The sequence below is a fragment of the Leuresthes tenuis genome, unplaced genomic scaffold, assembly GCF_036924035.1.
Source record: "Leuresthes tenuis unplaced genomic scaffold, fLeuTen1.0.hap1 SCAF_22, whole genome shotgun sequence".
Lineage (NCBI taxonomy): Eukaryota > Metazoa > Chordata > Actinopteri > Atheriniformes > Atherinopsidae > Leuresthes > Leuresthes tenuis.
Genome location: NW_027325376.1, coordinates 13,117,591 through 13,144,730, shown reverse-complemented (window position 1 = coordinate 13,144,730; position 27,140 = coordinate 13,117,591). Strand labels below are relative to the sequence as shown.

The following is a 27,140-nucleotide window of genomic DNA, read 5'->3' as shown; positions in this document are numbered from 1 at the left end:
GATATTGTGAAGGAAAGCTCTACAAGTATAATGATCGATGAATTGGCCATTTTGGAGTGAACTGAGATTATGTGGGATTTCAGATCCTTAATGTTACTTTTTATTAAGTTAATGTCTGCATTTGAAGGGTCATCAAGTTTGTTTGATATGTTACAAGTGATAAGGAAATACTCAGCCTCCTTCAATCAGCTACTTTCTCATTCCACTTTTGCCTATCTGTCCTTTGTAGATGTTGGGTCAGCCTGTCCTCTCCCTCGTGCAGGTCAGGATTTCCAGTGGGAAAACACAAACAGACCATAAATAAGAGCCACATTGAGAGTTGAGAAAGGATATTTGCCCCCTTGCATGCCTCCACTCCAAGAATAAATACACCAGTCAGAATGCCCCCGGTGAGTTTTTGTGCATCTGCTAAACAGCTTGTCTTCTCAATGCTGCAGCTCTGTGCATGGCAGCGGGTCAGGTAACAATCTAATGGTAGATCTGAGTGCAACTCTTAATGCTAGTGTAGCAATACTATTGCACACGAATGACCACAGACTTTCAAAGGCCTTCAAAGGCTTTAGTCTTGCAAAGTGCATGAGTTCCATTTGCTGACATATCAGGGAAGCCCATGCAGCACAGTCTGGTAACCGGTGCCAGTGTATGTGGATTATTCTTAGTAGAGTGGGAGCATTCTGACAACAGACAGGGGCCTTGGATAACCTCCCTTCAGATCTTTATTTAAATGTCAAAAACAAAACAAAAGTACAAGATTCAAAGGGCAGGCATGTGTATCTGGCCCGTATGCGTGTCTGCAACTGAAGCAGACAATCAGAGGCCGTTGGTATGGTTGGCCAAGTTGGCGTTCTGCTCTGTCCTCAAAAATAAGAATAGCCTCTAAACAAATGCACACATACACACCAGTGTCTAAAACAAATGAGATTACTATGGCTGCAGAGTATCCACTAAGCATGTGCCACGCTCCACATTCTAACACAAGGAAATGAAAGGCATACAGCATGCTCATCATAGCATCTGGTTTGTCTTGGTGTTTATGTGTGAACATCACATACGAATATCCAACGCTATATCCACACTTGAGCCCTGGTGTTCTATGGTAGCTGGAAAACTAAAAATCAGACACATAAACATAGAGTTGCAGTATATATGTGAAGTACAACATGTTTGAATAGACTTTGTAGTTACAACTCATGCAATAATTAATGCCTTTACATGTAGAATTCACCTTAACTCTTTTAAATTTCATGAAATTACATATTCTCTATTAAAAGGTAGACGAAAACAGTAAAATGAGCCAGTTCGAAACAAAGCTGTATTGGCATTAGAATCTTCTGCCTTAAAAGTTTCTTAACTGCTCTGTTTATGGAAAGGTGTCACAGGGTAATTGAAAACAACCCCAAAAGGTTCCAATGCTTCAGGGGTATTTGAATGGGTCAGTGGGTGTGTGGTTGAAACTAGCATCAGCAAAGATGGCCAGGGTTCCTACAGTGGTGAAGACAACAAAGATCCAGAGGAACATGCGGTCCACTACCATGGCCACGTACTGCCAGTCCTCTTTTAGCTGTCGACAGGAAGGATTGGGGGAAAGGGAAAAGAAAAGAGTCACAAATTGGGATGATGGGAGAGGAGTGGAAAAATTAGATTAGCAACCAAAGCCTGAAAGAAATGAACGATTAAATTAAATAGGAGCGAGAAAGAAAAATATCTAAGAGCATTACGATGAACACGGATAGTCGCACTTACAGCTTCGTAGTCTTTCTCAGCCTGAAGAGCCTCAGCGATATACGTGATGGCGTCTATGGCTGACTTGAGCTCGTCTGGTAGAGTAAGGTAACTACTTGGGCCATCAATGAACTTTTTCAGATCTGTCCACATGCCATCAGGCTGGAACCTATACAACAGCCCACACAAGCACATATGGATAAACTATCCAAAACACAGTGAATACAGATAGTTATTTTCTACCTCACTCACATATTACAGCAAAGTTCATGTAGAACATCAAAGTCACAGAAAACATTGCTCCTAATAGTCTGTGTCTTGGATCAGGTGCATTTCAGTGTAGATGACTAACAGCGGCCAACTTTATAGCCGACAATGTACAAGGGGAAGTTTAAAAAGACTGCAGTCCAGTTAAATACAGTTTAGTAATGTTAGTGAGCTCAGCTAATATTTTTGTAATACTGGCCACAGCAACACTTTTATATTTCTTTCTGGAGAATTCCATCTAATCACATAACCAGGAGGATAAAAAGAAAGTCAATTACAGTAACAGTACAACTGTTACAACAGTAACTCTTGAACTAAACAGCTTTACTGCCAGAAATGGAAACTTTAGTGTTAGATGATACACTTGAATAGAGAAAAAAAGATATATATCTTCCTCTGTGGTGAGTTAATCATCAGAGATAATATGGTGCTTTTTCAGGTTTACAAAGGCTGTCTTCGGCTTTTGTTTGTTTGTGGGTCTTTCTTCCTTTTGTCTTCAGAAAGTGTAAGGCATCTCCATCGGGTTGAGATCAGGTGACTGACTCGTCCCTTCCACTCCATTACCTTAAAAAACTCAAGGCTTACTTTGGCTGCAAGTCTTGGATAATTACCCACTGTACTGCGAAGTCTCATCCAATCAGCTTTTCTGCATTTCACTGAATGTGAGCAGAAAGTATATTTCTGTGCTTTATTCATTTCTACTTGCTTCTTTCTTCAGTCACATCATCAACACACACAAGTGATCCAGTGCCACTGGAAGCTCATGCTATCACAGTGCCTCCACACTTTACATATCGTGTTGTATACTTTGGAGCTGTTCCAAACTTTCACCATATGGTTCTGATTCTAGTTTTATTTGTTCCGAGAATGCTGATCTGGCTTTTTAACATGTTTATGGTAGACTTGCATAATGATGTGTCAACCCCCTGGAAAGTGTTCTTCACTTGTTTGGATGTTGCGAAAAGGTTTCCCGTTGTCTTGCATGGATTTTCAGGCTGTTTAACATTGCTGAACTCATTGATACATTTAATTATTCCTAAAGCTTTCATCCTTTTTTTTTCCAATTTTGGATGAAGGTACCTTTAAAATAAAAAAAATCATCTTTACTTAAGACAACATACAAACAGCTAAAACCACAAAAATATTGGCAGTGTCCAGACATTTCCGATCCAGCTGTAAATTTCAGGAGAAATGCAAAGCGTCAACACCCAAACTGCAAAACAGCACACAAGCTTGCAGAATGTAGCGATGTGCGAGCCGGTGTCCATCCATACTAATTAAAAGCTGTAAAATAGTAAAGCGTTTATGAGCCTGGCTGCACGTCTCCTTCGCACTCTTCTGTCATTCAGACAGAAATAAAATTAAATTTAAAAAAAAAAAGGTCAGAGGAGCTCCCAGGGTCCCACGTGGCAGATGCAGAGCAGTGCCTCCCAGTCTGCCAGCTGCGTGGGCTGCTCTGGCTGAGAAACACCCCGAGTGTGTATGTGTGAATGTTGCTGTGTTTACTTGTTTCCCTCAGTTACCAACTGTCAGCTGCTGCAGGAAGCCAGGAGAACGTTGCTGTGGGTACCTTTCGCAACTCTGCTGTCATTCAGAAATGTTCACACGACAGCTCTAAAATCATGGGTCAACCCCGTTTTCTTTCCCCATCAAAATAAAAGAAAAAAGAGGTAGTCTCTTACTTTGTTATACTGCAAGAGTGCAAGTTTTATCAGTGAAACTTGTACAATGAATTATTTGGACTAATTATTTTTTCAAATTAAGTCTTTAATCACAGCGAAAGTGAAACCTTGACGGTATTCACTAAAGGGAGTATTTCATTCTTCAACCCACCTTCAACAGAGATTAAATATTCAAATCTTTGTTATTCTTTCTTCCATGTGATGCCACCAACACACATAATAACCAAGAACAACCTTAATTCCAGTTGTTTTCCCTGATTTGTTTTCATGTCAAATGATTTTAAGCTTAACAAAAAGAATAAAACATGACATGCCCCGATGACTGGCATTAAAGGCACCTTCAGTGTTAGATCATTCAAAACCAAGCATTAAAACTGGGTATGACTGGATTATTAAAAGCTTATTATTCAATTTGGTTTTGTTTGTATGCTGATTAACACGTTAACACACAGTCCTTGATGAAAACACTTCTTACTCTTTTCTGCTATGTTTTTGGACACAGTTGCAAAGGATGTCCTTCAGCCTTGGCACATCGACCACTATTTGCCACTCCCGGAGACATACTCAGAGCTGTAATGCACCCATAACTTATAGTAGCAGTGCAGCAGGCATCTCTCTGCAGGGTGTCACTAGGTGCTAAAATGATTCTTTGATAAATGGAATTGCCTATTAAATGTAAGCATAATTTTGCTTTCATAATCAATGTGTCTTGAATCTGTGGTGTAAGGAATGATTTATGTTGATTATGGCAGTACCGTAGTAAAGGAAGTATGTGCTAAGATATGGAAACTTAATGCTGCTGTATAATTCAGCAAATAGATTGAACCAGATTACACACACTACTTTATTTGGAGGTGAAACAGAAAACAAACAAATCTAAAATGTTTGCGTAATGGAAAGTACCTCCTTTTTTTTCTTATTGGCTTCAAAATGGCTAAGATCCAATAGGGCAGACAGCATATGAGTGATGCCCCAGAAGTGTGTGCTGAAATTGAACAAGGTCAGTATCTTGCCAAAATTCAGGGCACCAAACTTTGTCCAGATGCAATGTATGCTTTCAGCCCACACTGGCACAAGTCCTTACCAAACAAAACCAAATCAGGCAACTTCAGTTTCTACTGTGAGTTTATTTTACACAATATTTATTCTAGACTAACTTAAGCCTCCCACAAGACTAAGCCTCCCTCTTCTGAGTGGTCATTAACATGACACAGACAGAATTCTTATCATTCTCTTTACAAAGCAGTTGTTTTTCTTATGAAACGCTTTAGATACCAAACACTTGGTTTGCTAATATTTTTTAAAACCCGTGATCAGGAAAATAGAAAAAAAGTTAAAGTTAAAGTTAAATTGAGATGCACGTTAGGGGGCTCTCCACCAGAGGGCACTGTGGCACTGTGGCTTTCAGCTTGAGGCAGGGCAGAGCAAATAACTGCTTGGTATTCTGTGCATGAAATTAGAAGTTTACGATGCAGCGCTGCCATCACCGCTGCTCCTACGACTGTGAGTGTGGGAGATGAAGAGGCTGTGACCTAAGAGAGGTGAAGCCCAATCAGGTAGATAGAGAAAGAGAGAGATAAGAAAGAGAGTGGGGAAAGAGGGCGGAAGAGACACGGTTTGGCCTCTTAACCCTTCCTCCTTTTTTCCTCCTTGATGGCTCAAAGTAGCACTTCATCAGCGAGAAGTAAATGACTATTCAGGAGACTAATTCAACTAAAACTGCATGTGTCTGGTGCCAAGACATGCACTAAACCCAATTAAAAAGGTGCGTGCAAGTGTATGTGTGGGCTCCAGAGAGATACTGCTGCCTCATCAAATTGCTCTGACACAACTCCCATCCTCCCTTCGCTCTTCCACTTAGACACCAAGCGTCCTGCTCTAATGTGTCAGACTCAATTTGTGCAGGTCATTATTATTTTAGCAACGATTCTTTCCCTTCAGACATATCTCATTCCTCACATGGAGATTGAGGGACAGGGGGAGAATTTGGGGTGTATTAATGGATCAGCATGAAAGCAGGCTAGTTAGGACATATCATAGCTAATTGCATAGATATACAGTTCTGCTCACTACCTAACAATGGTACAAAGTTGCTCATTTTCTGTGTACAAGAAATGGAGACTAGGGTCAGAGTGATAGAACAGTTTGTCACCACTTTGTGTGCCAACATTGGCCCAAATCCAGTTCATTACTCAACAGCTTCAGGGGCAGCACTCTGTAAAACCTTGGATGAAAACCATCAATCTGGGCTCCAATGGAGGCGTTTGGATTTTAACATCTATATACCAGTTGTAGAGAATGTCCCATCTTAAACATTTTTTGAACCAATTTGCTGGATCTCTTAAAAAAAAATAGGAAACAATACAGTGAAAAAGTTCAAATCTCTCTCAAAGACTTAAACAAAGGTCAGAGAGTGATGAAAAAAAGTTAGGTTTATGAGATTTACACATCATTGCATTTTGTTTTTATTTACACTTCACAGTGTTTCAAGCTTTTTGGAAGTGGGTTTGTAGTATTCAACCTCTGTCCAAACACGCATGAGTTTACGTACATGCAAACCAATGCAAATTTTCTGACAAAGTAAGAAGCCCAAATTACATGCAGCCGATCCCCAAATCCCCAAAGCCAGCCCGTTCTCACCTGTTAGGCTTGGGGAACAAGATGGAAGAGTCAGGTTTTCTGATGAAGTATTCATCAGCAACTGTGCTGATGGCAACTATCTTTTTCTCCCGGCGGGGAATGGTCTCAAGGGACAGCGGGGTCTCCACCTTTGGTCGTAGCATGCCCAGGTAAGGAGGCAGCATGTGGATGAAGATCTACATGGAGAGGGAAGGTGAAGGGGGACAAAGTTACTTTTAAATTACCGTAGAGCTGCTCCTCTTCCCTTATGCAGAATGACCCACTTCAAAATTCTCAAAATGTCAAAGATGTTTTATATGTTTCATGAATGCAAAATTCTATAGTTCTTTGCCTGGAAACCAAACTCAACACAGGAATATTCAAACTGTATTTTACAGTTTCAGTAAAGGTTGTTGGCTCGCCATTTCTTTTCCATGTATTAATTTACTTGTTTGGAGTCTTGTTTCTTGATTTATTTGACAGCTGAAATGCACTTGCACTGTATTTGACCATTAAGGCTGAAAAATGGGAAATTGAGATTACTTTTGAGAGCAGTTGCTGCTGAACGATGTGTGTAGAGGAACCAAACGGGTTAATGCTCTCAAATTCCTCAGTCTACTCTAATGGTGTCCTTGTGCACAGCTCAAAACTCTGGATGATCCAGTGAAGCACTTAAGTGACTATAGTTATACTGTGTTACAGTTATAGTGGCTGTAATTACTATAGTAATTAATGTTGGATGTAGCCTGAAAGAATGAAAAATCCTTTCACATAACCATCAGATGTGACTGCTTTCCTATAGGAGCAAGAACATCAAACGACTTAGTGATAAAAGCGCACATCACTGGGTCAAATGTAAGCCTTGATCAATTTCATAAATGCTATAAATTAATCCCTTATCTGCCCTCTGTAATGCTTTTTTAAACAACTCTTGGCTTGGCTTTACTGATGTTAAGAATACATCACTTAGAATGAACATGCAATATTCAATTTAATGTGTGGGGAAAGGCCTGGTTTAAAAATTGTGAGTTGACGGTGATTTGGAATTTATTCATAGACAAATATGCAAATGTCATTATGTAACTTCCTGTGACCTTTTGTTTCACCGTCTGTTACAGCTGCTGTCATATTTCCTGTAGTTTGCGTGAGACAGCAGACCACTGAGTCACTCTAAATTATAGTAGCAGGAAGGCTAAACTGAGAGCTATGAGAAGTGACGGAGTAGAATCATCCCACAGCTTTTCTGTTTTGATTCACTGCTCTTATACAGTATCAGAAGCAAACTGCAGACAGTGACAGTGTGATATGCAGAGCTTGATATTTCTATCAGAAATTAGCTGAGACAATATCAGAGCAAAAAGAGAATGAGGACGAGACTTAATATTGTGACTACAAATACAACCATGGAAGGAATAATCCATGAAATAAAGTTTCTCAGGGACAGCAAGTGACTAGGAGCATAAGCAACCTATTATCTTATAAACTAAACTAAAGGTAAATATGACTCAAATTAGCATTTTCATATCAGAGCCTTTAATCAGTCAAGTAATCCTTAAGGAGAAAGTAGAGGAGTGGATAGTGTGATCACTTTTAACCACTGAGACAAAAGTTCCATCCCTAGATATGATAACTGTTCACCTCAGGGTTAGACTCTTCATCTCTGTAAATATTTTCACACCCGGATCATCACCTTACTGGACAAAATTCTACTGGTTGTTGTTAACACAACAGCATGCCACCAAGATGCATTATTACTTCCTGACTGGGCTTAGGCAAAAACGTCACATGCTATGAGTTAGAAATCAAATCTACTTGATTTGGGATAAAAAAAATAAAATTTAAAAAAAAATCGGCCCTCAATTAAAAACAACCTTCACTTGATGGACATTTAGGTCAAGGCCTAACAAAACAATTGCAAGGCCTCTACCCTTCTTGCTTCGAGTGTTACAAGGTACCAAGTAAGACTATAGAACGAGAATAAAAATGATGAATGTCCAGAAAACCTGCTTTTCAGCATACCGTTTGATCTGCTGTAAAATATTCCACTCATGACAAATATTGAAATACAAGCAGATCCACACCGTTAATGATTTCAAAGAACACACAGGTTGATTTAATTCCAGGTGATTAAACACTGCAGTAGACACTCTTCCTTTCATCTCGAGCCTTTAGAGATCAATTTTGTCTGTAGTTTCTTTCTTATTGATCTTTTTTGGCATCTGTTAGATTTGCCACAGCTTGGATCACGATAAGCTGGGAATACAAGAGAGGAAACTACACCCCAGAGAGCACTACTTCATCTACAAAGATATCATTCCTCAACACTAGCTGCAGTAACTCAGCTGGTGATGTGTTTTCATGTCTTTGTGCTCCTCTGGCAGACCAGAGCCGCACAGACACAGACTTGGGCACAGCACTCAAAACTAACCAAATCAAGACATGAACATAAGCAGAGGTACAACACTGGAGATGGAAGAAAAGGCCAGGTATTAAATGTTAAAAAGGGTTTCTGTTGCTTCTGAGTGCCTACAATCCAGCTACATGTAGTTAGACACTTAATTACTTTAGATTTAATGGCACTGATGACTGCTGTTAATGGTTAATGGGAATTTTCTTGTTTGAGACTGATCATTTTGTAACTACAAGCAATTAGAAAATGTGAGGGTTGATTGAATATGTCCCTCGCAGTAATTCTACAGCTGGACGGGGGAGAAGTTATTGACACCTGCATATATCTTAACACTAGAATTGCCTCGTCAGCATTGGGAGATATCAATCTCTCACTTTCCTGCTGCTTCCTCTTTAAGGGCTTATTGAATTAAAGACCTAAAGTAAAATGAGAGATGAGGAAAAAATGCTGCATACTATACTGAGCACATCATTCTGGCAGGTTTTTTATTACTAGATAACTCAATGTGTTTCATTTCTCCTGCTCAGATAACCCCTAACTTATCAGCTAGCATGTGATGATTAATTGTTAAATAATGGTTAATGGTTAAATGCCAAGCTATGAAGGGATCTATAGTAGTGAACCGGAATAGTGTTCCATAATAGAATGTTTATTGTTGCTTCCTCTTGTTTTTTTATTTTCAAATTTATGGGATATTCCAAAGTAATCAAAAATATACAATCAGCAAACAAAAATATCTATGATATGGGGAGAATTTATAGCTATAGTCAGTGATATATTCTCGAGGGCAGCTGATCCACCTACATTCACAACGATTACATATCCTTAGAGATTAAATAAAAAAAATGATGAAGCTTGAAACGGAGGCAAACAACAACTTGTTATGTGATGTGTGATACAATGGAGAACACTCTTTTTTTTCCAGAGAACAAAATCCCACTCTCTCTTGTAACCTAAGCTTTATTGCACCAAGGCATATTAGTGCACATGAGTCCCTGTCATGCAGGCTAAACTTTCTACGACTGAATAGACCCCTTCCACTAAAATATCTCTGCCAAAGAGAGGGATAAGACCAGAGTCAGCCATGCTCTGACTGAAGTGTAGGGCTCCTTGGTAGATTAAAAGCTCTAAAGGTTTCAATGTCAGTTTTGGCTCCATTTGTTTTTTGTAAAATATTTCTGCTCTAGTGTGACTCCTAAAGTTTCTTAAGGTTGTATATTGCATTCTCCACCCTGCCCCTCTCTTCCTCAGGGTCTACCTCACTTCTGTAGTTCTTGGTCACCCCTGAAACATATATTATTGTAGGAGGAGAGAGCATAAAGTAAATAACCTGAGAGCTCCGACCACACACCAGAGTGACATAAAAGCTCTTGACTGACAATTTTATTCTCAAATAATTACAATTCCCTTGTCCGCAGTTGGACAATGAACAGTTGATAGGCTACCAATCCTGCTTTCAGACACAGTCTAGTCTGAATTGCATGTCATGTATCGAACTGGCCCAAGTTGTTAAAACACGCACTGCAGAACCTAATAGCTCATGGCTAATTTGGAACATCATTGAGAGCTTGTTATAATTCCTCAGCCACATTTCGGCTCTGTAAAATATGGACTTCTCTGCTTCTCCTATCCTCAGTGGGTTTTTTTTGTTTCTGGTGACTAGCATTAAGAACTGTTGCTAATATGGCCAATAATTCACAAATGCTTGTGTTGGAATGGCTGCTACTGTTACTGTACCTGTGGTGCATTTATGGGCAAAGGGGAACTAATAAAAACAATAATGAATGCCACTGAACAAGGTAGTGGCAAAGCATTATTATTTTATTAGCATTAATATTTCTTCAGTTAAGTCAACTATACAATAAATTATGAGATTTGATGTTCGTAGGAAAATCAAAAAGCAAGAGTAAAAGAGTTCCAGCTTTCCACTTACAAGGTACAGAAAATGCAGCATCATCTGCACTTTAAGATAGTCAGAGATGCACAGGAAGGAAGCTGGATAACCTTGAAGAGTGACACATACAGTATTTCCCATGCAAATCTGTATGGCTCACTGAATGCCACATTTGCAGATCATTGAGAGTGACTTGAGACAACCAATTATATGCTCTCAAGCAGAGAAAAAAGTATTTTTTCCATAATATGCCCCCCCATGAAAGGTTGTAGGATGTAGCTAACACGTTTGCTAATCTATTGACACATTCAGCAAACACAGAGACATTTTTTGATGCTGTGTCCTTGATCGTTTTCCCAATAATTACACTTCTTTTAGATTTGTTTTGTTGTTTTCCAGAGGGAAATACCTGGCTCCTTTGTGGTTAAATACTCACTTGTTCTGCTGGTGTTGCTTGTTAGTGTAAATATGAGCCATAAAAGTTAGAAAAAAAGAAACAGCAAAATTTGGTGCTGATGCTGAGTTGAACCTCTTTTACTTTACAGATGAGTCAGTGTTAGTTTAAAAAAATACAAGATAGAATTTTTTTTTAATCCAGAACAGACAAGCGCCTATGCAATGATCACTGATCATCTGAAGAGTAGAAGTAAAAAAGAAACAGGACATATAACGCTCCCCTCCTTCAACAAACAAAGACAAAGCGACTCATTTCCATTAAGTCATGCAAATCACCTGCGTGAACAGTATATGAGCCTGTCTGTGGTGAATGTCCCCTGAAACCATGGCAGAACTCAGAAAAAAAAAAAAGTTGCTGCTCGGGCCTGTAATTAGCTTCTCAAAATGTACAGTGAGGGCAACAGCTGCTGAAGGAGGTTAATGGTATAACAAGAGGTTTGGGGTGTCGAAGACTGCATCGACCTAATTTAGTAGTCTGCTTTAACTCAAACTACTCCAGCCTCCATTAACATATTAACACAAAATTAAAGTAGCATTAATGAATTATTTCAAGAACACAAATGCTTTAACTGAATTTACTTTGGACTTGTAAGTCATTTTTTAGTTATTCACAGCATCACTTGATTCACTGTTTTGATTTTATTACTTAGATTAATCCAAATGTATTGTTGAGACATATAATCACTCTCAAGTAGTTCTTTCCCAGACATTGTTTCCACTAAAGTCTAAACAGAAAGCGTTGTCGGTCCATCTTACCTTACTTTCTTTTTAGCCCATTAAGACCCAAAATAGTAAATCTTGCACAAATGCACTTATGTGTTCCTTCAGGTCCTAATGGATTAGCATTACTGTATGTCAGATGGTTGCATTTTTAGGTAACTTTTTATTCTTTCCTGTTCTACATCTGAATCGTCCACCTCCAGGATATGCCGGCTTCATATTGACATGTCTTTAACATCACTCACAATGCCTCAATTTGATGACAAATGAGAAGGAAATAATGGTTAGGGTATTGAAGATAGAGCTGTGCATTTATCTTTGCGATTTACCAGCTGGTACTCCACGAAAGCCTCTGACAACAGAAAATAGGCTTTCTTGCGCTTTGTTGTCTTGAAAGATGATCTCTACAAAAGAAAAACAACAAGCTTGTGCCTGTTCTGTAAATGTATAAACAAGACAAATTGTATTTCTTATGAAGCACAGCTATGAGAGTTCTGAATAAAGATGTGCCACCGCATCAGAGATGCTACTGTTTGCAGAAACTTAGGGGTCAGTATCAGTCTGTGGATTAAACTTTAATAATACATCACTAAACAACCCGTAACCAGTAGCACTCCTATGTATATTTTTGTACTTGGGAGGCTGACCTTGCGGACCCACATGGGCATCATGTGGGTGTTGGAGGAGCGGTGGTGCAGGTTGAGGACGACCACACTCAGGATGACAGAGAAGGTGACCAGGATCATAGTGAACATGATGTAGTTGACGATGATGGGGACACCCAGAGAGGTCTCAGGGATCTTATCAGCCAGCAGCAGCAGGAACACAGTGAGGGTGAGAAGCACGTTGATGGACAGACCCATCTTCTCACCTGGCAGTAAAAAAAAAAAAAACTCCCAAATCATCATATACTGACTCTTGATTAGGAGTTATTAGAAGATGATTGGCTGACAGAGCACAACCTCCCTGGTACATTCAGTCTTCACTTATTTACTGTGTTACCTTAGACTGGTTACAGTGGGTAAGTGAGGAGAAACTCATATAGACTGGAGCACTACTTGCTGCTCCACAGAGTGACAGAGCTGAAACATTGTTCTTACAATCACATTGCATCATTGGAAAGCTCATGGGAAACTTCTAACCCTGCATCTTGATTCAAGTTTGTCGTAGTTTTTAAAAAAATTTTTTTATCATAAGGTAAAATTGATCCAACATGGTCGGTTTAGTCATGAGCAGGTCTTTTGAGATTAGCAATTCAGCTTCAGGAGGCGAGCGCCTTATCTGAAATTGAATTTGTTTGTCCCTGGACAAATGTGTGCTTGCCCATTTCAAACAGATGACACACACACAATTACAAAACGGCGTTGGTAGTTTTAAGATCCATGACTGTAGTTCCAACCAAAGCTATGACAAGCTATAGGGCAAAGAATGTGGACTGTTGCTAAAGTCGTCAGCCTCAGCTCACAGTCGAGTGATTTGAACAGCATGTACCTGCATCAGGAGGTAGGTAGAAGTTAAAGATAGCAATGATGGTGATGAGGATGCAGGGGATGATGATGTTGATGATGTAATACAGAGGTTTCCTCTCGATGATCAGGTAGAAGGTCATGTCTTCATACATGTCATCGTTATAGTTCTTCCTGCTCGGCCTGTGTCTGATGTACCACTCACCACTCTCTGGAGGAACATTCAAAGACTTTTAGAAATGATTTCAAACAGGAACAGTACATTTAACAGTCTCACCATTACCATTTTACCAAGAAAATCTCCAGACAACAAGAGGATCAAGACAACAGCGATGATAAAAAAAAAAGTAGAAGGAGACATAATCTGCATATTAGAAGAATGTGAAAAAAATAGAATCACGGCACCAGCGCTCACCGCTGAAGGCCTCATCTAACTGGATCTCACGGATTTCGTTGCCTTTTGAGTCCAGTGCATACTGCAGGTCGATCTCTGTTGAATCGTATGTGTAGGAGCGGAACTGCATGGTGCAGTTCTGCCAGTCAAACGGGAAATATGTAACCTGGACAGAAATGCAGGTGTAGAAACTAAAATGAAATACCAAACTTCAGTGAAAGAGAAATATCAATTCCAATCTGTTATTACTCCCTACTCATTACATACTGACACTTGGTCAGAAGCCTGATATGCCGGTCTTGAATGCAAAAGGTACCCCCAAAACATCACTTTTAGATGTGCATAATTTCTGAAGCTGGTAATGTGAAAGTCATAGGATGCATAACCAAGTCAACATTTTGCAACATTTTTGCAAAAACTATTGTAACTTCAGTAAAACATTTCATTGTGCATTTTATCGCCTAACCTTGACGTTTTCCCTAAATTTACCAAGTAATTCTAATGCATAACAAAGTAGTGGAGTAAATCTTGACCAAGAGGCAGTGTGTGATCAATTTGAAATGGGAATGTTCACCTTGACTCCACAGGAGCTGTCATAGAGAGCAGGTGGTGTCCAGGTTACCCTGCCATTGCTGTAAACCTGGACATGGACATGCAGGGCCACATCAAACACCCCGTTGTTGCTGCAAATAGAGAAGAAGATTAACAGAAGCTAAACATTATTGGCATTTTCATGTTTACATTTAGTCCATCTAGTACAGGACACACTTTTGATTAAAGCCACAAAAGGAGAGGAACTACATTCCAGCTTAAAACAACTCTGAAATAAGCATAAAGTACGGAAAGTACCAAGTTTACTTTATGTTCTAAAGTTTTCTTTAGAACATAAAGAAAGTTAGAGATATTGGAAAGAGACTCAGAGGCTGCAGCACAATTATCTTGTTCCAGTCTTCCAAATGCTTTGAGGCTTGACAAAAATTGATGAAAAAACTTTTTTTTGTAAAGGTCAAAGGCTAGGTACAGTCATCTCTCTTAAATTAGTGCCAGATCAGGACATTCTTGTTTTAGTTGTTTAAGAGATAATAAGAAATGAGAAAGCTTGGAGAGTACTTCTACCACCAAGAACAGTGATGCATTTCACACCTTTTAACAAACGGGACCTAAATGAGCACCAAAATGTGATGGATACTTCCTCTCATGAAATTCAGCTTGGAATTTCTGGCATAATCTTGCTGCATTTACCTTGACTCTTGCCTTGGTGAAGGATTTACTCATTTGCTGTTGTATTTGGGCAACCAGTTCTGACTGAGCTCATTAAGTGAATTCAGTTTGAAAATCTGGTCTGTGCAAACAAAAATGTGAACAGTGCATCAATTTTGCATTGCAGCATTAAATACCAAATCATTTTCATGTCTCTGTACTTCCTACACTCGGCCACATTCAATGTAAAACTGCTTGAAAACAGCCAGTGTACCTGGTCTTTCAGTTATCTAACCAAAAAGTGTTAAACATCAACATTTGGCTATAGGAGAGACAATATCAAACTACTTTAATTGGTGTGGTTAGAAAGGAGAAACTCACATTGACAGGGCACCTCGTAGAGGTGTTTTAATGTTGGGTGCACACAGAGCTGTCTTGGGAGTTAAGCTTAGCGCCCAATACACAACAGAGACATTAGGTCAATTAGACACAGATTTTACCCTCTGTCTGTACACAGTGTTTGTTTTTTATGGTTCTTGTAATTGAACAGGGAGAAAGAAGTATGTGTCCTTAAAGTGGTCCCTCTTAAAACGTTGTATCTGTGAAGGTGCTGCTGCTGAAATGACCGGCATTGATCATACAAACTTAGAGAAGTATACACTCGATTGTATTTGTTTCTGCGTACATATTTGTTTATGTCTGCAGTTCCAAGTGAAAGCCTGCGAGCTGAAGTTGCTGAGTGGTTCCATCAGCTCAGTTATTAGGGAGCCATGCTGCTTAATTGCCTATAAAGCGTTGATGAATGGAACACGGGGGATATTCGCAGTGATGTTAATGGGAGCATGCATGTGTACTGGGGTGTGGGGGAAAAGGCCATAGTTGCTGCTATCGGTATCTAAATTCTTTAATGTAATGCACTGACCGGTAGTTTTTCCACTGCATGAGTGCTATAATGACCTGGTCTTTACCCTAATGTCCAGTGGCAGCACCAGCGTAGACTTCTCATGCAAGTGCACTGCGAACAATCAGCTGTGTTACAATCCAGTGGGCACTAGATGGAATAGCAGCATCTCACTTATGACTTGTGTGTGACTGGTGAAGTGAAACTCACTTGTGCGCAGTGGAGATGTATTCTAATCACTTTTTTCTTTTTGGATAGAAAGCCTTTGGATATGTAACACTTTTCTTGCTTGAAATATTTAAAGTACCAGTCAAAAGTTTGGACATACTGTACCTGTCAGTGCATGCTGATACAGTAGTTATGGATTTTTGACTTCTACGAACTTATTAATTCTATTGCAATGTTTGATTTTACAGGTGTTTCTCAACATTGAGGATACAGAGTTTTATTTATCACATACAAAATTATACATTGAGGTGGGATTGCTGAGATATTCCTTACTCCCTGCTTCAGACTAAAGTTTCAGACTAAAAATTCTGTCAAACTTTATCTCGTACACCTGCTATTACCAATGACACGGTTTTGCCACTGTAATGACCGCAGGGTTTTGCCGCACACATACAGATGCAAGCCACTTAGAATGGCCTGCTGCAAATGCATGAGCCATTCACATCCCAGCTGATGTCAAGTGTGTCAGGCGGTGAACTGTGGTTGAACCATCCACCTCCATCTACATCCAGTTAGGCTTGGCAATATTGTAATGTTATATATGGATGGATAATAAACCCATATCCAAGTCAGCCACCTTATAGCTGAAAAGCTACTCCTTCAAACATGTAATTCATTCAAGAAAAACTGCAAAGCTAACGTTTTGAAGGAGCCTTCTGTGTGGAAGCCCTCATATATGCCAGTTTTCTGTAGGGTAACAAAGCTCTCATGTTTTCCATGTTTGTTTTCTGTTTTTGTCTTTTAAAACATAAGTGAAATTTTGGAAATAAAATTCATAAAAGATGGCAAAGTATTGTTTGAACTCGCAGTTATTTTTAATGGTGCACAATAGTTAAGATGTTTTAATAAACTAATGGAGAATTAAAACCAAGCATATCTGACTCCAGCAGTTAAGTTGGGAGATCAGTATGAGGTCTCGTAAGCAGTTTGTTTATTTTTGCTGCACAGCAATGATATTAGATGACTATGTTGGACTAACATGAGTAGCAAAACCTCCACACAAAAAAATGCCACTGCATTTTTACATTCATTGAGGGGCTTAATGTTGGCTTCAAACTTCTTTCTCCTCTCACTGTGTGACTTTGACTGGAGAGATAGTGTCTTGGACATGAAAGTGGGTTCTTACATAACAAGATGACATAATATATGGGCAGAGTTGGATAGTCCAACTCTACCTTCTCACAGGTTACACTGAGAGACTGCTGGGCGATTCTTTATCAGGACTTATATGAGACTTCTTCTCTGCGTGAATTTGCTGGCTTTTGGCTGGGAACGGCAATGTTTAGTGTTTATGGCGTTTTAGTTTAGTATGAGAGGGCAATTTGAACATATCCCAGACTTGAAAGGTGACCAGTTGCTTGACACAGACAAGGAATAATAATGATTATGATGATATAAGTAAAAAATATAATGGGTTCACACATGTGCAGCAATTCCCCCAAAAACTTAAAAAAAAAACAACAGAAAAAAAGATATTAGGGGATGAGCAGAATCCAGAAATACAGCAGTGACTAAGCAGTTCCTCTTATCAACTCTCAGGTGCAGATTGATTAAAGTTGTAGTGTGTTGCTTACTTATTAATGAGGACAATATCAGGAAGCCACACCTTCCCAGAGGGGGTACGCAACACCTCAATCCCATCATGTTCCTTGGGTTTCCATGTCAGCCGATGATCTGTCCATTCCTTTTTGTTAAAAATGTGAAAAGCGGTTTTGCATGTTCAGTATGGATATAATTAAACACATACACATTCATAGGACATGGACAACACACAGAATAGAAAAGGCTGCAGCAGGCTGAAACTTTGCATTTACAAATAAAACCAATTTGTCATTTCAGATTATTTTTTCATTTTTTCTCTGCTGTAATTAGAGTCCTCGGGGATAGTTTCCCTGTTGATTTGCATAACACAATTTGCATAAGTTTTCATTTTGCCTGGTATTATGACTTCTCCCAACAGTTCTCTTGGTTATTTGTGCAGAGTGTAGCCATACTGTGTGCACAGAGCTGTACATAGAGAAGGACGTCATAAGTTAATACATTTACCACTGGAGTAGGCGTCATGGTTGAGCTGTTCAATATCGTGAGTAACAGCGAGAAGTTATTCAATCAGAGTAAACTAGAATGCTGCCAGTTTATTCATTGAATGAATCTGAAAATCTTCCCCAAAGCTCAGTTTAAAGAGTTGATATTCTAAAAACTTACCAGATTCATTACAACAACGGTGCTCATCTCTTCATTTTTCATATTCTGAAAGAAAGATTTGAAACAGGATATGAATAATTGTGCAATCCCTGCTTTAGATTCTTTAGGGTTCATGCACACATATGCACAACTCCCACAACCATGATATACACTGAGAGGTGTTGCAGTGACAGAACAGTAGTTTCCAAAACTGTTCAACAGGGTTCTATTTCCTAGCCTTAGTTTTAATTAATTTATGAATGTCTTTACATTTGCGTAATATCCTTTTTTAAAAATATTCTCTGAGCTCTGATTCCATTTCCTCGCTGTGGCCCTATCAATCTGTTTTGTGGAGAAAAAGAGCTCTGTTAGGGATCAAGGACTATTAGTCATATAGACATCTGCATTGCTCCCACCACCTGGTTGAGGGGCTAGATGATGCCTAGTCCTTGATACCGAAAAGAAAAGTGACAGTTTACGTCAGCATAAATCCAGGGGGAGGGATAGATTGGGATTGGCTTAAGTATGCAGTTGAATATATGAGGAGATAAGTTTAGCACGCTAGCACTTTTTCTCCCTAACTCACCCCACATCCGCTTCAGTAGACACTGGTAAGGTTTTCTTTAGTGAACCGTAAATAGAGATTTGAGGTGCTTATAAATTACTCTACGAGTGCAAACAGTCACAAAATAGTCATTTTCACAATATGACGCACTGCATTGGGTGATTGTCACTATCTATCACATGTTCATCCTTGGAAGCAAAAGGGCCGTGCTTCTGTAAGCCTGAACTGCTATTTAAAACACAAGGAGGAATGTCAGGGAGACAGCTGGGACTGAATGAGAGGGGGTTCAGGGTTGACTTAAACAGCTTCTCGCCTTCAAACAAAACACAAAATGCCTCACTTATTGATGACCTATCATTCACTGTTATTTCCTGTTATGATTTCAGTGCGCATCAGGATGTTGCTCGGAGCCAGTTTTAATAATAACTCTACGGTAACCTAGTCGACTATTTCTGAGCCAAAGGGGAGCCTGAGAATCCAAGCGGGTCACTTTTCAAGATTGTTACACCCCAGAACTGACGGAGTCCCACGTGACTTCATTTCCAGAGTGAGACTGACCTTGAGTGGAGCTGTGAGGAGCATGCTTACTGTGGGATGCAATGTGCGCAAAGGTTTGGACACCACAGGGAGGAGAGCCGAGCGGAAAATTGTGGAACCATAAAATGACCTGGTGTGTGTGCAGGCAACAGCTCATTCAGTGCATGTTGCTAATGCTGTTTCCAAACATGGCAGAATAAGACAAGAGCGAGATTTTCTGGTTGAGAGCTCAAGCATGTTGAGTGTAGGGACTGCTCTGACATCTCCTCTGAGGGAATGTGCAGTTAATCTGGGGTAGTGTGTGTTGTGAGCACATCCATAACAGCACATAAAAAGGTGATATATCTAATGTTCTCTTGTTCTTTAGAACCTTGTTGGTTAATTTATTTTCAGTAAGGAAGGAAGGACATGGAAAATTAAGTAATTAGGTCAGCTGTGCCAAAGACAGATGAGCCAAATAATAGCAAGTAGACACGCATGGTTGGTAGGATACTGATGTGTCAACTTTTGAGAGGCACATTTGCAGATTTCACCTCTAAAAGCATGCAGTCAGCTTTTATCAAACTGCAGTAATTGTTATAGGAATACAGGGGAAGTCGAGCAGTACGGAAGATACCAGCATCCCAGGAAGATTTAGACCCTGTTCAGGCCTGTTAACATGTTTCCTGAGTGATCCGATGAAAAGTGAACTGTGCTAAATACAGTTGTCGATGCACCCAAGAGACGAAGGAGGACACATTCAGATCCAGTTGCTCTGGCCACATTTGCCCTGATTAGACATGAACTTTGTTTGGATTGTCCACTAGTGCACACTCATGTACCCACTACTTGGAGTTTGCCAATCATATCAGCAAATGCACAACAACTAGAGAGAAAATCATCTTTTATACACTTATTATAAATAATTTTACCTCAGAAAGACAATGGAAAATGCCAAAACAAAACAACTGTTCATGAATAACTGTTTTTAGAGCCACAATAGCCCCACTGTTGTAAGCTGCACAGCAATATTTAAAATGTAAGCCACATCACAATGTATTCCTCACATATCTCCCTGTGTAGGCAGTCACTGTAAACAACTAAAGTCTCAAATAAGGTTCTGCTTTCAATTTTACAAATGACTTCTGTTATCTTGTAGCTGAGGCAATGGAAGAGACAAGTCACTTCACAATTGTGACATCTGAGGGACAGGAATTCTCAACAGGCAGGAAAATCACATTAATGAGCTGAGGACATGTGCGTTAGCACACTCCATCGACTCCATAGCCACAATGCATGATGGCCTATGTCAACCAATGTCATTTAGAGTTTCTGAACCTATCACCTTTAGATTTAGGCCACAGGATTCAATGCTGACACTATTGTTCTGGTTTTTTTTTTTTAAATGACTGACTTCAGAGGAGGAGATATTCACTCAAGTTTACATTCAGTAACATGTAACAGAAGAGCACTAGATTATAGCTCTTTTCTCTTTTATGAAAGGTATTTGTCATAAGTTACATGTGTCTGTTTCTTTTACTAACTTCACGTAAAGGAAACGCTATTTGAGTCCAAATAGATTCTGCTAAGAAACAGTAGCCTCTACTGTACTTCACAGTAAATACATAAATAGTTTTGGCAGTTTGGCATGTACACGTGTAAATGCATGTTTTTGAGTTGGGCAATTAGTCTCACCAGTCCAACGAAGGAGGAGAGAATCATCCCCACACGAACCACCACCCTCTCCTCAGGGGTGCGTGCTGGTCGGACCTTCAAGTTGTAGTTGGTGAAGAGATTTTTCATCAGAGCCTGCTCCACTTCAGCAGCACCTGAATGGCACACAATGAGGGTCTCTGTGAGCAAGCTCATTTAGCTGTCAAACTGTCATTTGTCATTTTAATTCAAAAGCCTGGTCTTTCAGGCTAAGCTGTGCAATGTACCAATAAATTATGTAAGGTTGTAAATGAACCCAAAACACTTGATGATATTTCGCTCCTTTGTTGTGTAAAAATCCATCACACTGTTGACACTGAATGGCAGGCAAGCTGTGCACACGCAGATATAAGCACTCAACCCTCTAGCTCACTGGCTCAGACTGTGGCGCGCAATCACTGAAGCCCAAACTTCTTTATATAGCGGGCTGTGCAAGCCAACAGAGAGCTGGAAAGAAACAAACCAGTAGTGGGTGATTTTAGGGTATTAAATCATGGAAATGCCAATGCAGTCAATTCAAGTACGAGCTCCAAAGTTAACTTATTTGACAGACGTTTCATTGTTAGCCTCACCATCTACTCACATTGTTAGTAAAGTGAACAATCAGCTCACCAGGTAGACATTCAGATCAAGGGAGGGTTGTTAGAGAAAGTGAGGGATGGCGGCAGAAGAGGTTTAAAGAGACAAATAATGGTTTAAAAGAAAGAAAAAAGATCAAATTTGAAAAAAAAGGAACTGGTAAAATGGCCAGAGCAGGTTCAGTGTGGCCTGGTAAAAAAAACCCAAAAACAAATAAATTTTACAAAATGTCGTGACAATATGGAAGCCAAAACAAAATTTTTTTCAGGATTTTATTCATTCTGAACCATTTTGGGTCAGTCTGGGAAGCTGTTGCATATACATGCAGGAGCTTTGTTTATACAACTTTCTGGCACACAGTGCAGTCTCCCTCCACAATCCACTGCAATTTAAGTAAATAGGTCATTATTTGAGGAAAGCCCAATGTAATAAACTTGTAAATAGTAATTGGCTACATGGTGGTGTGATGGTTAGCACTGTCACTTCACGGCAAGGGGTCCCTGGTTTGAATCCCAGCTGGGGTCTTTCTGTGTGGAGTTTACATATTTACCGCATCCCTGGGTTCTCTCTGGGTACTCCGGCATCCTCCCACAGGATGTTCGTTTAAAATGTTAGCTCGATTGGTGATTCTAAATTGATGAGTAGGAGTGAGAGTGAGCGTGGATGGTTGTTTGTCTTTTTTTTCTATGTGTTGGGCCTGTGATGAACTGGTGATGAACCACGCCTCTTACCCAATGGCAGCTTGGATAGGCTCCAGCTCCCCCACGACCCTGAATTTGATTAAGCGGATATAGAACATGTATGAATGGATAAATGGTAATTATTTTATTTTGTTTGAACTTTGAGTTTTGACCTGTTAATTCATGTGACTAATCAATTTTAACCCATCACAAAAGTGAGTGATCATTTAGGATGGAACACAAATAGTGTAAGCTATTGATGACTATCAGCCATTGAAATAGCATTCTCAAACACAAGGTCCCCTTAAGCAGAGATTTTTAATGTGAGGGGGGTGCTGTGAGGTGACAGTAATGACCTCCATACCACCGTGGAGCCCTTAATTATTATTAATATCTTTATTATCATTGCTCTTTCATATGGCAGCAAAAATAAACGTAAATTACTGTTGCCTGCATATCTCAGAGGCATGATAGGCTTTGACAAAACTGCAGAATATGAAGCCCAGGAAATGAGAATTTGTTGTGGTCTAAATCTAGAGCCCTGCAGCCTCTATTAGAAAGAGTGACAGCAGTAAATATCCCACTGCAGATCTGTAAAGTTGTGAATCTATCAAAATCTAAGTGCGTGCATTCCATTGCATTTTCACATATAACCCCTATTTTACTTGCAACCATTTTCACCTCAATGTTGAGAGGTTAGAACCATTTATAATCAGTAGCACTGGTGACGCAGCATCCATCACGTTTGCAACGGCTGCGGCCCCAGCAGCATCTCACCTGACAGGAATAAATGACAACGATCACCAAGCGAGGCACCCCCATTAGCCAGGCATAGGAAAGCATGGTTGCTGATGGGCAAGAGTTGGAACAGAGAGTGGTTTTGAAGGCAAGACTTTAACATTGTCTCTTGCATCCCAGTTCAGGTCACTGGTTTGGCTAAAGTGACATAAAGCTACAACAGCTGCTGCTGGGCAGGTGATTTGACTTGGCCGGGAAGCTGTGTGTTTTGCTGTTTTTATGTTCCTCTGGAGAGGAGACACTTAAATGATCCTTCACTTCTTATGACCTTCACTAAACAAAAGTTATTTCACATGAGCTGCGAAAAAAAGATTGACTGACACTGGCAGCAATAAAGTCCAATATGAATGACACCCCTCTCAGGGGGGCTTGAGGTTTTGCTCTTGTCCACCATTGCTCAGTTATCAAATCAAGTGTCTGAAATAAAGACTAATTGATTTCTGTCAAGCAAAGGATGCTGCAGTGGTTCGTGGTGCATCCATTTATATCTACTTGAGCTTGTTTTAAATGCTAAAACAGCTGTCATCCCCAAGGACAAAATCACTGAGTCATTAGATTTTGCTACCTTTGGTGATGATTAATTGTTTTCTTCCAAATGGCCTGTAACGATTTGCTGACGCCAGCACTATTACATATTAACACTGCAAAAGTTATACTTACATCAATCCACAAGACAAACTTCAGGGAAACCCAACTTGAGGAAACCCAACAATCCAACCGTTCCCTCTGAATTTGCTTAGCAAAATACCTGCCCTGCACATTGCACAAATTTAGTGGCAATTCATACCTAATGTGATTAGAATCAGATTATAATACTAGATGGTTGGTCCATCACTTTGATATAGACAGACACATCCCAGCATTATTAACGTAGCCTGTTATGTTTCATCAAACATCTCAATCAGTTGGCCATATGTGGTTTTGACAAAAAAAAAAAAGATTCCTACCCAAGCTGGCAGTTGCTTTGTGATTAGTACCATTTACAAAATGTTAGCAATCCAAAATGTTTAAACAAATGCTAGAACATTCCTTTTGAATGTCAGAATCAGCCCATTGAATGGTAATTTTTGCATTTAGCTCAAAACATTTACCGCCTACCATGTTGGCAAACTAAAATGGCAAAACTGGTGAGGATTCAGAACATGTTAGCATATCACAGCATGCATACAACTAGCATGCAAATATTGACATTTATCTAAAAGCTCAGTGGTACAGCCTCACAGGGCCACTACCATGGCTGGATTATCCCATTCTTTATATAAGGCCTGTGACGTTTTATGATCATTTTCAGTTTACATTCCAGGAATTACTGTACCTTGTATATTCTAGGTCTCTGCTTTGCATGTTTGTCGTCATAAATAACTCACTAGGATTATTATGGTTTTCTCAATGAGTCACTAAGGGGAGGCATCACACACTAAAGGAACAAGTTCTGCCAGGAAAATACTGTTTAGACGTCTGCTCCATATTCAAAATATCCTTTCACATTCCCTTTAAGTACCTCCACTGTGTTCAGATATACAATCATTTTTGTATTAGTTTGGTAGTTTTCAGTGGTTACTATTGGGTTTCTAATCATTCCACAATTGTGAAAAAAAGCTTGTATCCATGTGCGTATGACATGATTGCACAGCTCTATATTGGGTATCTTGTGCCTTACCTCCCAATGTGCTCAGGCTGTACAAGCAACACGCCAGCAAGAACATATCTAGGCTTTTCATGTCGACCCCCTTCTCCAAGGTCCTCCCTATTCCTCCAAACAGAACCTGAAATCGATTAATCCAGCCTCTGACACTTTTTCTTTTGCCTTTCCGTGCAGCCCTCAGGAACTTTCCAACGCTGAGTTTTGGTTTGGTCACTTTGGACTGTTGTTGTCCGTCAGTCAGGCCAGGCAGGCCAGCTGGTGTATATGCTCCAATTACCTCGAGGAGGGAGGGGGTGTTGTGCATGTCACCCCCTCAGTCAGTGTGAACCAGGCGTGTGTGTGCCCAATAGCAGCTTACAATGCAGGCTTCAAGGTTTAATATTAACTCACCAAACAATCAGGCCTTCTTTTTTTCTGGTAGATGATGTTACAATAAGGTGGTGTTGAAACATATTCCACAATTAATATGTATGGTTTAAAGAGAATATATACAATTACTATAAAACTACTCTCAACTCTCCTGTCCCTAAGAGTCAGTGCTTTTTTACATTGAAGTGTGTTTGACAATAAAATGCTGGTATGATTTTATTTAATACTGCAATAAACTGTGATTTGTGTTTATAGAAGCGAAAACAAAATGTGACATATAGAGGTGATATTGTAGCTATTATTCTCTTAGTTTAACGCTAAGTTGATCAAACAATATAACTGCCAGGCACTGCTGTATTTTCTGAAGGCCCCTGCAGTAAAACGTCTCTCCTCCTTCAGTCATCCCTCCTCTCACCTCTTCATGCCACTCTGCTGATCTGTTGCCGATCCATGCCACCCTAATTTACGATTCCACTGTCACTGCCATTTGGCATGTTGCCAATTTAATTATCATAGAAGCTAACTATTAACAGCTAGCAGCCAGTGTCAAGTCACACATCATGCTTGTGGTCAAGAGGGAGCATGTAAAAAAGCTGTTTGCAGTAACTGCAATTCTCAGTTTAATCAGTAATTCAAGTGGCTGACTTAAATGGGATTGATTGTTTACCCATAAGGACCATCTATATTGTAATTAGTAACAAGTGATGGCGTGAGCTGAAAAAATAATCAGATTTTGTTAATTCTTTCCATTTTAATAAAGTTATAAAATTTGTTGTTGATCACATTTTCTTCTAGGATTGCATTAAAGCTAACACTTTCTACTAAACTCTTATTAATAATGCTTGAATTTAATCACTTTTTGTTTAGTTTTCGCTCATCTGGATCAACGAGTGTTCTTTATGTACGTTGAGAGAACAGACAAAATAAATGCATGAGATGTCCAGCCATTTTCAAATGGAGCTTCTAGCTATCAGATTGAAAAAAGTGAACAACAAACCCAATCTTTTGGCAAAAATCTATCATCACACAACTCTTTGCTTGCATAAGTGGAACAAACCTGTTTGGATCTGAAAAGACTGACTCCGTTGGGATTTTAGATTTATGTTTCAGGCTCACCATGGCTGTGAAAGCTGCCAATCAATCTGTGGTGGCCTTTGATTGTGATGTGGGAACAGAACAAATTAACGATGACTTTGTGCAAGGGGACAAAAAAAAAAAGAGACAGCACCATTACATTTCCGATAGTAAATTATGCATCCCACTTTTCATCCCTTCTCTTTTTCTTGAAAGTTGTAGTTTGAGTCTGGGCTACTTTAAACAGCATCACTTTCCGATAAAACAGCTGTTGTGGAATCTTCATGTGGAGTCTCATTAATTATTTGGAGAAAACTCTCCAATGGACTGTTTGACTTGGAACCACTAATTAAATTCAGTCAGACAACTCACGTGTGCATGTTTAGAAAGCTTTATTAAAGAATAGGATTGAAGTTTGCCATCTATCGGTGGAATGTAGAGTGTGAGGCAGATCACACAGGAGGCAGCAGAGCAGCTCTAATTGTGTGCTTGAACTCGCTTGTTGGCATTACATTACTAGTTTGACTAAATGTTGATGAAACAATTACAATCAGTGATGATGTAGTTACAATACATTTTAGCTAACCCTAACTTGGGGTTGCAGTTATAAAGGTTTTTATGCCAAAGGGTGTTGGGTTTTTCAGTCTCGAAGGAGACATCTATGATAGTTAATCATGTAAAATGCAGCAATAGTAAATTGTGGGTTTTTCAATTTATCAAGACCGCAGATGTAAATATTAATGACAAGAACTAAACAATCCCAAACCATTACTGCTCCAGACTAAAAAAAAAACATACATTCAAGACATGCTTTCAATCATACTGTAGAATGATTATGATTATGATAATTAATGCGATATCAACAAAATCTTCCTTTAACACAAATCAATGTATACTTACATCACTGGTCCGTACGTAGTTCCAGCTTTGGGTAATAATCACCAAAATGCTATTTGCTAAATGTCACGCAAATCAGAGGAAAAAAATCTTTTCATATGTCTGCCACTGGAGTACATCAGACCTTTGATATCACATACAAGCCAAGCACTGACTGTGTT

The 27,140-nt window shown here is 39.5% G+C and overlaps 1 protein-coding gene across 1 annotated transcript; it reads right to left on the bottom strand.

Annotated features, from left to right (window-relative positions):
- Window positions 1-316: 316 nt before the first annotated feature.
- On the bottom strand, window positions 317-24,886 carry chrnb1 (cholinergic receptor, nicotinic, beta 1 (muscle)). The gene is made up of 11 exons (XM_072376741.1): window positions 24,655-24,886; window positions 20,920-21,053; window positions 18,165-18,209; window positions 17,534-17,643; window positions 14,205-14,313; window positions 13,652-13,796; window positions 13,262-13,447; window positions 12,418-12,641; window positions 6,312-6,487; window positions 1,744-1,891; window positions 317-1,561 (listed from the first exon to the last, which is right to left on the bottom strand). The coding sequence occupies exons 1-11, from the start codon at window positions 24,713-24,715 to the stop codon at window positions 1,415-1,417; spliced, it is 1,485 nt and encodes a 494-aa protein (XP_072232842.1). The 5' UTR covers window positions 24,716-24,886; the 3' UTR covers window positions 317-1,414.
- Between the last annotated feature and the right edge of the window lie 2,254 nt (window positions 24,887-27,140).